The following is a 12,285-nucleotide window of genomic DNA, read 5'->3' as shown; positions in this document are numbered from 1 at the left end:
GTTAAATAAGAATACATTTAAAGTTTTGGAATGGCCAAGTCAAAGTCCTGACCGTAATCCAATCGAAATGTTGTGGAAGGACCTGAAGCAAGCAGTTCATGGGAGGAAACCTACCAACATAACAGCTGATGTTCAGGACTAATCAACAATTACCAGAAATGTTTAGAAGCAGTTATTGCTGCACAAGGCGGTCATACCAGATACTGAAACCAAAAGTTCACATACATGTGATATTGGATCATTACCTCAATAAAAAAATTAGCATGTCAATTGTTTTGTCTAATTTGTTTGGTTTGGTTCTCTTTATCTACTTTTAGGACTTTTGCAAAAATCTGAGGTAGTTTTAGGTCAAATTTCAGCAGAAATATAGAAAATTCTGAAGGGCTCTCAAACTTTCAAGCACCACTGTATATAGTCTAAACCACAGGTTCTCAAACTCAGCCCTCAGGACCCCAAACAGTGCATGATTTTCAAGTCTCCTCACAGAATCACAAGTGAAATAATTAGCTCCACCTCTGGATCTTTTAAAACGTGCCAGTAAGTAATGAATACACCTGTGCACCTGCTGGGTGACCTGGAAAACGTGAACTGTGTGGGGTCCTGAGGACCGAGTTTGAGAACCACTGGTCTTAACTGATGCATGAAAACCACATGTGCTAGTTGCACGCTTTGGTGCAACAAAATACAAATATGCAATAATAAAAAACAATAATAAGACATATACAAAAGTGTACCTTAGCAGAAAAGTTGAACCGTGAAAATCAGTGCTGAATCCCTCTCTTTTCCAATCATTAATAAGTTTTGTTACAAAGTGAGGGTTTATTTTCAAAGAGGCCCATATTACTGCGGTTCTCAAAAGGGTCATTTAACAAAAAGAGGTGTTAGTACATACCTCAATTTCATTGTCCACTGCAGGTGATGGGTCATTATTACGTTTAGACCTGCCTCGTAACTTTACGTCAGATCCTCTTTGTTGCCGATCAGTGTCTGAATCTTTAATTGGAGTGGAAGGACCATTGTGAGCATTGTATTCTTCTGCAGAGAAATAATTTTATTTTATAGATATACAATATATTATCTCATCTGCACATGTATATACTGGGGATGTCACACAGCCTGGATGCACAGTGAAACTTAAACAGCAAATTACATTTTTGTTCTTTTTATAAATTACACAATTTAGCATCCTGGAACAGCCACTGTCACAATTTATTTGTGGGAGCAAATAAACATTGCAGGGACAATCATACTGCCCAACCAGTATACTGTGAAATGCACTGCAAGGCTCATTTGATGTGATATTGTTTTATTGTTTAATGCAAAATCATGTTGTAAAATGTGTCTAGATTGATATATAGCACATTAGATATTTTGTTTACTCCTATGTATTGACGACAAAGAGATAGATTGCAGACAGTTACCCACCTGATAGTGATTCGGAGTTCTGGTTGGAGATGTGGTGCGGCGTTTCCTGCAGGGAATACGTGGAAGTGGAGATGGCTGTCGGACTGATGCTGTTCGTCGGTACATATGGGGAGTTGTATGATGTGCTGTAATACTGTGTGTATTGGCCTTGGCTAAAGCCAGGATAGGATGAATATTCCTTCAATTACAGAAATAAGACATGATCTAGTATCATACAGTCCAGCTGATCTATTCATTTTAAATGAGTATACTTTTTTAGTATAAAAACACAAGCATAATTTTTTTTTATTTTTATATATATATATATATATAGATATAGATATAAATATCAATGCATTTATTTATTTTATTTGCATGGGATAATGTCAACAACATTCTGCCTTAAAGTGTATTCAGTGGTACACATGGGAAAGGTAGAACATGTCATGTATCCATAATACAGTATAGCACAGTCTATCTCTATCTCCTGTACTATAAACCCATATTAGCATATTCTGCATCCTGAAAGGAACTGGAGTGCTGGCTGAATTCAATCACACTGTCTGCCAAAATCTCTCTTAGAGGGGAGGTATTTGCTGTACCAGGACTAAACCAGGATTCTTGAAAGCGGTGACTGGGCCAGCGGAGCTCACAAGGAGTTATTGTGCTTTCAGAACAGCACAAGTTACACGCAGTATTGTACAAGCTATCACTCGTATCATTAATCGAGGGACACCCTTTTTTAATCTATATAAAACTCCAGTAGGGATAGTCTAAAAATAAAAATGAAACACTGTACAATGGAGCCACTGATTACAGAATGGACATCAATGTAGAAGAGTATATACATCAATGTAAAACACTCTCAACAGAAACACTGATTTAAAAGGGACAGGCAAAGAGTATTGGTATCTAGAGATTAGTGTGATCACACTAGCAATGAGTGCCTCACCTGATGCACACCGCTGAAGGCTCCAGAGTTAGTCAAACCATTGGTTCCTTGGTAGATCCCTGATGGACCTAGTTGAAAATAACAGAATCCAGAAATTTACCTTGGTGACCAACTTTATGAAGCAATGTCATTATCTCTGTGCAGTTTTGCTGATATCTCTCACTAATACATATATATACACACATCTGTATGTATATATATATATATATATATATACACACTATACATATATATACTGTGTATATATATATATATATATATACACACGCACACATATAGCTGTGCAAATATATAGACAAGGCATACAGTACATATACTGTACACACATACACATAAACACACACAAACATATCTGCATAGACAAAATGTACCGAGTCATGTACTGTAGATAGCTATTGACAACATTTTTCTTTGATATCTGAAGGTCTTTCAATGAATGGTGCCTGGTGCAACTTGCAGGTTAATGCATGCGCAACATGCATCCTATTTCTCTTACAAAGATTTCATATATTTGAGTATGTACCGGTTACTGGGAGTCTCTAACTTGTCTCTGTTCTGAGGTCACAGTCTCTGCAGGGATCCCTCTGGTACAACTTCAAAGTATGATCAACAGCCTGAAACTCTAGGTGAGCACAACGTGATCAGACTTTTAAGTTCTAGTAGAAGGAACCCCATAGTGCCCAGACAGCTGAGATCTAACACAGAGGAGGGAGAAGATAGTATGAGGCTTATATAATCTGTACAGAAAAGGGAAGTTATATCTGTAAGACTTTTCTTAATAACCTGAAAAGACTCTGTCTTACAAATTTTTTGACCTGTCTAGCACATGTAATAACCACTGTAAAGCCACGTATCAACTAGCAGATATTAATGAGCGATTGTACGATTCCGACATCGGAATCGTGCAATCGCTAATTAATCGTGCACAAATCGTGCACCACAATGTCGGAAACGACCAGCGATGAGCGCTCCCACTGGTCGTTTCCAACATCAATCATCGGCTGAACGTGCCTGTCAATCTGCCGATAACAACAGATTGGCCATGTTCAGGGATGATGGCGGGTGCCTACACTGAACGACTAATCGTTCAGAGTAGGCACTGCAGGGGATGGGGAATGACGGTACGATTACGATGTCGTAATCGTACTGTCGTTACCTCATCTGCTAGTGGATATGCGCCTTAACTTTTATTATTGGAGTCTTCACTGTATTCAGTTATGCTATAAATCAGATACAGTAATATTTATCTTATGCATTACAGACATAATATTATTAATAATAAGAACAATCATTTCTTATTTATATAATGACTTTACAATGACTCAAACCACACAGATATTTGGCAGAGAGTGAGGCAGTCATCACGGGCTCACCCAATTGCTATTCTTGGACACTCACATTAGACCCTGCCCCATACCTGCCTAATCTCCCGTAACTGCCAGGAGGCTCCCGAAAAATGGGTGGTGTTCCCGGGCGCAAAGAAGAGTGGGCAAGTCTCCTTGAGCCGATCGCCACCCCCCGCAGCCACCTACATACCGATTAAAAGCGGTCTGGTCAGGAAAGGGGGGCTACTCTTTTGAAGGACATATATACCGCTGCCATGCCCCCAACTGTGCCAACCTGGCTGGGGGCAGCCAGATAGTAAGGAGTATGTCCTATTGGAGAGTACAGTCTAAATTCCAAACCACAAATACACATACATACAAGGGTCCATTTATGTCAGATGCCTATTAACCAACCAGTATGTTTTTGGGCATTGCGGGATAAAACCTACACAAACACAAGGAGAATATACAAATGCAGCATACTGTAGATAGAGCCCTAGTAGAAATCATACTCAATACCCCTGTGCTGTGAGGCAGCAATGCTAACTAGTATACCACCTGCCAACCCTTCTACATGTTATTTGTGTGCATCAGTCTCTCATGTCCTTCTATTATACAAAATGTTGTCGCGTTACAACTAAAATGTATTATTAATAAATATAATAATAATTCATCCTAGTTCTTGAACTGCTCCCTGTAAACAGGATAGACCTCAGTTCTCGATATATGGGTCTATGCATCAATATTGGACAATAGGACTGCTCTTCTATCACCATTTATCGCAGCGATAGACAACCATATATCGCCAAGATTTATCAGTACTTTCTATAGTCAGCTGCTTCGAAAACACTGGCCCGGAGCACTAAGACAAAACTTACTGCCTGCTAAGGCCAGTCTCGGGGAATATACACATGCATGTCATGGCTAGCTAGCCTGGGCTTTCAGTTCCATTTAGTGGACAAATACAAAATGCATAAAAAAAAATACAAAACATATTTTAAAATAATTTGCAGTTGCTTCAGGCAATGATGGCGGCACTCAGAGACTAGTAATGGCATGAAGCAAATGCAGTGTTTAATCTATCTATATATATATATATATATATATATATATATATATATATATATATTAGGGGTGTGCACCGGCCACTTTTCGTGTTTTGTGTTTTGGTTTTGGATCTGGATCTTTCTTCGTGTTTTGGATCTGGATTGGTTTGGCCAAAACCACCCTTCCGTGTTTGGGTTCTGGGTTTTGTGTTTTGGATCTGTATTTTTTTTGAAAAAAAGCATAAAAACAGCTAAAATCACAGAATTTGTAGGTTTTTCTGCTCCTATGCTATTATTAACCTCAATAACCTTAATTTCCACTCATTTCCAGTCTATTCTGAACACCTCACACCTCACAATAGTGTTTTTATGTCCAAAAGGTTGCACCGAGGTAGCTGGATGACTATGCTAAGCGACACGAGTGGGCGGCACAAACACGTGACCCATCTAGGCGTGATACTGCAGTGGCAGACAGGATGGCAGTTTGAAAAACTAGGCCCCAAACTGTACATAATGCAAAGAAAAAAAAGAGGTGCAAGATGGAATTGTCCTTGGGCCCTCCCACCCACCCTTATGTTGTATAAACAGGACATGCACACTTTAACAAACCAATCATTTCAGCGCCAGGGTCTGCCACACAACTGTGGCTGAAATGATTGGTTCGTTTGGGCCCCCACAAAACAAGCTGGCAATTAATGTGTCCCTGCACAAACTGGCTCTACGGAGGCAAGATGTCATCCTCATCCTCCTCATCCACCGATTCCTCACCCTCTTCAGTGTGTACATCCTTATCCTCACAAAGTATTAACTCGTCCCCACTTGAATCCACCACCACAGGTCCCTCTGTACGTTCTGGAGGCTGGTCTCCCTGGAAGAGCTGATAATTCATTTTGATGAACATCATCTTCTCCACATTCTGTGGAAGCAACCTCCTACGCCTTTCGCTGACAAGGTTCCCGGCTGCATTAAACACTCTTTCGGAGTACACACTGGAGGGGGGGCAACTCAGGTAAAATAGAGCCAGTTTGTACAGGGGCCTCCAAATTGCCTCTTTTTCCTGCCAGTACAGGTATGGACTGTCTGACATGCCTACTTGGATGCTGTCACCGATGTAATCCTCCACCATTCTGTCAATGGTGACAGTATCATATGCAGTGACAGTAGACATGTCAGAAATTGTTGCCAGGTCCTTCAGTCCGGACCAGATGTCCAAACTTGGTCCTGCCTGCCCTGCATCACCGCCAGCGGGTTGCTTAGGATACCTAAGTTTTTTCCTGGCAGCCCCAGTTGCGGGAGAAAATGAAGAAGGAGCTGTTGACGTGTCACGTTCCGCTTCAGCTGACAGTGTGTTCACCAGCAGGTCTTTGCACCTCTGCAGGCTTGTGTCGGCCGGAAAGAGAGACACCACATAGGCTTTAAACCTAGGATCGAGCACGGTGGCCAAAATTTAGTGGTCTGATTTCAACAGATTGACCACCCTGGAATCCTGGCAAAGCGAATGAAGGGCTTCATCCACAAGTCCCACATGCCGAGCGGAATCGCTCCGTCTTAGCTCCTCCTTCACTTTCTCCAGCTGCTTCTGCAAAAGCCTGATGAGGGGAATGACCTGACTCAAGCTGGCAGTGTCTGAACTGACTTCACGTGTGGCAAGTTCTAAGGGCTGGAGAACCTTGCACAACACGGAAATCATTCTCCACTGCGCTTGAGTCAGGTGCATACCCCCTCCTTTGCCTATGTCATAGGTGGATGTATAGGCTTGAATGGCCTTTTGCTGCTCCTCCATCCTCTGAAGCATATAGAGGGTTGAGTTCCACCGCATCACAACCTCTTGCTTCAGGTGATGGCGGGGCAGGTTCAAGAGTGTTTGCTGGCGCTCCAGTCTTCGGCACGCAGTCGCTGAATGGCGAAAGTGGCCTGAAATTTTTCGGGCCACCCAAAGCGTCTCCTGCACGCCCCTGTCGCTTTTCAGAAAATTCAGCACCACCAAGTTTATTGTGTGAGCAAAACATGGGACGTGCTGGAATTTGCCCAGATGTAATGCCCGCACAATATTGGTGGCGTTGTCAGATATCAGAAATCCCCAGGAGAGTCTAAGTGGGGTAAGCCACTGGGCGATGATTTCCCTCAGTTTCTCTAAGAGGTTGTCGGCGGTGTGCCTCTTACTGAAACCGGTGATACACAGCGTAGCCTGCCTTGGAACAAGCTGGCGTTTCTGAGATGCTGCGACTGGTGACGCTGCTGCTGTTGCTGCGTAAGGTGATACATCTACCCAGTGGGCTGTCACAGTCATATAGTCCTTAGTCTGCCCTGTTCCACTTGTCCACATGTCCGTGGTTAAGTGGACATTGGGTACAACGGCATTTTTCAGGACACTGAGGACACTTTTTCTGACGTTTCTGTACAGTCTCGGTATCGCCTGCCTAGTGAAGTGGAATCTAGACGGGATTTGGAACCGGGTACACACTACCTCCAGCAATTGTCTAAATCCCACTGCACTAATGGCGGATACCGGACGCACGTCTAACACCAACATAGCAGTCAAGGCCTCAGTTATACGTTTTGCTTCAGGATGACTGCTGTCGTACTTCATCCTCCTCGATAAGGACTGTTGGAGGGTCAATTGTTTAGTAAAAGTAGTGGTGTTCCTACTTCCTCTCTGGGATGATGAACGACTCCCAGCAGCAGCAACAGCAGCAGCGGCAGCAGGAGGCGTAGCAATGCAGGATCCTCCGGAGGAATCCCCGATAGGAGAGTCAGTCATGCCAGTGACATGGCCTGCAGGACTACTTCCGATCCTGACTAAGGAGGAAATTGACGAGGAGGGAGTTGACGGTGTGGTTTGCAGGCGCTTGGATACAACAGGACAACGGGATTTAGGTGTCCCTGGACTGCTTATGGTCTTAGCCAAAGTTTCTGAACTTGACAGTAACTTATTATGAACGCGCTGCAGGTGCCGTATAAGGGAGGATGTTCCTAGGTGGTTATCGTCCCTACCCCTACTTATTCCACCTTTACATAAGGTACATATGGCAAGACAGTTGATGTCCGGATTTGGATAGAAATATTGCCAGACCAAAGAGGTGGAATGTTTGGTCTTCTGCCCAGGCATGACCGTGATGGGCTTTTTCATCCCACGGACAACAACTGTCTCCCCAGAGCCTGATTTAAACAAACCACATCACCATCAGAATCCTCCTCGCCAACTTCCTCCTCAGCGCCAGCTACACCAGTATCCTCATCCTGTTGTACTTCAACAGTGACATCTTCAATTTGCATATCAGCAAGTGGACTGTGGGTGCTCCTTTCAGCACTTGCAGGGGGCGTGCAAATGGTGGAAAGAGCCACCTCTTCCCGTCCAGTGCTGGGAAGGTCAGGCATCGCAACCACCACCACACTTGGACTCTCCTTGGGGATTTGTGATATCTTCTTAGAAAGCACAGTTCTTCGCTGTGCTTTTGCCAGCTTAACTCTTTTGATTTTTTTAGTGGGAGGAGGGCTTCCATCGTCATGTGAAGCTGAACCACTAGTCATGAACATACTAGGGATCGACCTTAGCCGTTCCTTGCCACTCCGTGTCGTAAATGGCATATTGGCAAGTTTACGTTTCTCTTCAGCTGATTTAAATGTTTTTTTCAAGGTCATTTTCCTGAACTTTGGGCCTGATTCAGACCCACTCGCGAGCGGCTGTCCGCTCGCAAGTGGGTCGATGTTATGGACTGAGCATGCGCACGACGGAGGGAGCTCCGTCGTGCGCATGCGCCAGACGCGACGAGCGAAGGAAAGTCCTTCGCTCGTTGTGTCCGATCAAAGGGGGCGTGCTGTCAATGTTGATTGACAGCACGCCCCCTTTGGTGGGCGTGCCTCCCTGACGGGGGCGTTCCCACGGGAACGCCTCCCGTCAGAAGCCGGCCCACTGACATCACTAGTGATGTCAGTGGGAGTGATTTTGGCTCTGATAGAGCCAAAATCACTCCGGAGCTTGCGGTTGAAAACCTCAACCGCAGGCTCCGGCTCGCAAATTCGATGGTCGCGATGGTCACGACCATCGCGACCATCACAATGCACGCTCGTATAGCCTGTGGGTGGTGACCCACAGCTATACGAGCGTCCAGGAGGACGCTCCATGAAAATGGAGCCCGGCCCTCATTCAGAGCGTGCGCTCTGCTCAGAGCGTACGGCTCTGAATGAGGGCCTTTGTCATTTGGGATTGTATGTGCCCTCTATTATGACATTGGGCATCGGCCTTGGCAGACGACGTTGATGGCATGTTATCGTCTATGTCATGACTAGTGGCAGCAGCTTCAGCACTAGGAGGAAGTGGTTCTTGATCTTTCTCTATTTTATTTTTATCGGAGAAAGTTTGGTCCTCCATTTATGTTATATCGATTTGATATATACGTGCGGCTAAACACAGAAATTTTTTTTTTTATTTTTGCTGGAGAGTAGTGCACTTTGGGGGTTACACCAGCCTTTAAGAAATGAGCCAGCCGGCTCTTTACTTATGGGACACAGGCGCACACTTGGCGCTGCTCCTTTGTTGATGCACGTGCGGCTAAAGCGCACACAATTCACAAACACACAAAAAATATTATTTTTTTGGTTTGAACTGGAGTGTACTTTGGGGGTTACAGCACCCTTTAACGGTCAAGCCAGCCGGCCCTTTACTTATGACACAGGCGCACGCTTGGCACTACTTTGTTGATGCACGTGCGGCTGCTGCGCACACAATTCACAAACACAGAAAATATATATTTTTTTGGTTTGGACTGGAGTGTACTTTGGGGGTTACAGCACCCTTTAACGGTCAAGCCAGCCGGCCCTTTACTTATGACACAGGCGCACGCTTGGCACTACTTTGTTGATGCACGTGCGGCTACTGCGCACACAATTCACAAACACAGAAAATATATATTTTTTTGGTTTGGACTGGAGTGTACTTTGGGGGTTACAGCACCCTTTAACGGTCAAGCCAGCCGGCCCTTTACTTATGACACAGGCGCACGCTTGGCACTACTTTGTTGATGCACGTGCGGCTACTGCGCACACAATTCACAAACACAGAAAATATTTTTTTTTTTGGTTTGGACTGGAGTGTACTTTGGGGGTTACAGCACCCTTTAACGGTCAAGCCAGCCGGCCCTTTACTTATGACACAGGCGCACGCTTGGAACTACTTTGTTGATGCACGTGCGGCTACTGCGCACATAATTCACAAACACAGAAAATAATTTTTTTTTGGGTTTGGACAGGAGTGTACTTTGGGGGTTACAGCACCCTTTAACGGTCAAGCCAGCCGGCCCTTTACTTATGACACAGGCGCACGCTTGGCACTACTTTGTTGATGCACGTGCGGCTACTGCGCACACAATTCACAAACACAGAAAATATATATTTTTTTGGTTTGGACTGGAGTGTACTTTGGGAGTTTACAGCACCCTTTAACGGTCAAGCCAGCCGGCCCTTTACTTATGACACAGGCGCACGCTTGGCACTACTTTGTTGATGCACGTGCGGCTACTGCGCACACAATTCACAAACACAGAAAATAATAATTTTTTGGGTTTGGACTGGAGTGTACTTTGGGGGTTACAGCACCCTTTAACGGTCAAGCCAGCCGGCCCTTTACTTATGACACAGGCGCACGCTTGGCACTACTTTGTTGATGCACGTGCGGCTACTGCGCACACAATTCACAAACACAGAAAATATTTTTTTTTTTGGTTTGGACTGGAGTGTACTTTGGGGGTTACAGCACCCTTTAACGGTCAAGCCAGCCGGCCCTTTACTTATGACACAGGCGCACGCTTGGCACTACTTTGTTGATGCACGTGCGGCTACTGCGCACACAATTCACAAACACAGAAAATAATTTTTTTTTTGGTTTGGACTGGAGTGTACTTTGGGGGTTACAGCACCCTTTAACGGTCAAGCCAGCCGGCCCTTTACTTATGACACAGGCGCACGCTTGGCACTACTTTGTTGATGCACGTGCGGCTACTGCGCACACAATTCACAAACACAGAAAATAATTTTTTTTTTGGTTTGGACTGGAGTGTACTTTGGGAGTTACAGCACCCTTTAACGGTCAAGCCAGCCGGCCCTTTACTTATGACACAGGCGCACGCTTGGCACTACTTTGTTGATGCACGTGCGGCTACTGCGCACACAATTCACAAACACAGAAAATATATATTTTTTTGGTTTGGACTGGAGTGTACTTTGGGGGTTACAGCATCCTTTAACGGTCAAGCCAGCCGGCCCTTTACTTATGACACAGGCGCACGCTTGGCACTACTTTGTTGATGCACGTGCGGCTACTGCGCACACAATTCACAAACACAGAAAATAATTTTTTTTTTGGTTTGGACTGGAGTGTACTTTGGGGGTTACAGCACCCTTTAACGGTCAAGCCAGCCGGCCCTTTACTTATGACACAGGCGCACGCTTGGCACTACTTTGTTGATGCACGTGCGGCTACTGCGCACACAATTCACAAACACAGAAAATAATTTTTTTTTTGGTTTGGACTGGAGTGTACTTTGGGGGTTACAGCACCCTTTAACGGTCAAGCCAGCCGGCCCTTTACTTATGACACAGGCGCACGCTTGGCACTACTTTGTTGATGCACGTGCGGCTACTGCGCACACAATTCACAAACACAGAAAATATATATTTTTTGGGTTTGGACTGGAGTGTACTTTGGGGGTTACAGCACCCTTTAACGGTCAAGCCAGCCGGCCCTTTACTTATGACACAGGCGCACGCTTGGCACTACTTTGTTGATGCACGTGCGGCTACTGCGCACACAATTCACAAACACAGAAAATATATATTTTTTTGGTTTGGACTGGAGTGTAATTTGGGGGTTACAGCACCCTTTAATGGTCAAGCCAGCCGGCCCTTTACTTATGACACAGGCGCACGCTTGGCACTACTTTGTTGATGTACGTGCGGCTACTGCGCACACAATTCACAAACACAGAAAATAATTTTTTTTTTGGCTTGGACTGGAGTGTACTTTGGGGGTTACAGCACCCTTTAACGGTCAAGCCAGCTGGCCCTTTACTTATGACACAGGCGCACTCTTGGCACTACTTTGTTGATGCACGTGCGGCTACTGCGCACACAATTCACAAACACAGAAAATATATATTTTTTGGATTTGGAATGGAGTATACTTTGGGGGTTACAGCACCCTTTAACGGTCAAGCCAGCCGGCCCTTTACTTATGACACAGGCGCACGCTTGGCACTACTTTGTTGATGCACGTGCGGCTACTGCGCACACAATTCACAAACACAGAAAATAATTTTTTTTTTGGTTTGGACTGGAGTGTAATTTGGGGGTTACAGCACCCTTTAACGGTCAAGCCAGCCGGCCCTTTACTTATGACACAGGCGCACGCTTGGCACTACTTTGTTGATGCACGTGCGGCTACTGCACACACAATTCACAAACACAGAAAATATATATTTTTTTGGTTTGGACTGGAGTGTACTTTGGGGGTTACAGCACCCTTTAATGGTCAAGCCAGCCGGCCCTTTACTTATGACACAGG

General features: G+C 44.8%; 1 protein-coding gene across 3 annotated transcripts in view; it reads right to left on the bottom strand.

The window, feature by feature from the left end:
* Positions 1-12,285, bottom strand: part of EYA2 (EYA transcriptional coactivator and phosphatase 2) — a 190,811-nt gene that overhangs the window by 66,008 nt on the left and 112,518 nt on the right. For all 3 annotated transcript variants that reach the window (XM_088472145.1, XM_088472146.1, XM_088472147.1), the window contains 3 exons: positions 2,357-2,424; positions 1,426-1,603; positions 893-1,035 (listed from right to left, as the gene is read on the bottom strand). In XM_088472145.1, the coding sequence (XP_088328271.1) occupies positions 893-1,035; positions 1,426-1,603; positions 2,357-2,424 (389 nt within the window). The remainder of the gene's footprint in view (positions 1-892; positions 1,036-1,425; positions 1,604-2,356; positions 2,425-12,285) is intronic.

Source organism: Taudactylus pleione, unplaced genomic scaffold (assembly GCF_031769625.1).
Source record: "Taudactylus pleione unplaced genomic scaffold, aTauple2 ptg000121l, whole genome shotgun sequence".
In the NCBI taxonomy this organism is placed as follows: Eukaryota; Metazoa; Chordata; class Amphibia; order Anura; family Myobatrachidae; genus Taudactylus; species Taudactylus pleione.
This window is presented reverse-complemented; position numbering and strand designations above follow the sequence as displayed.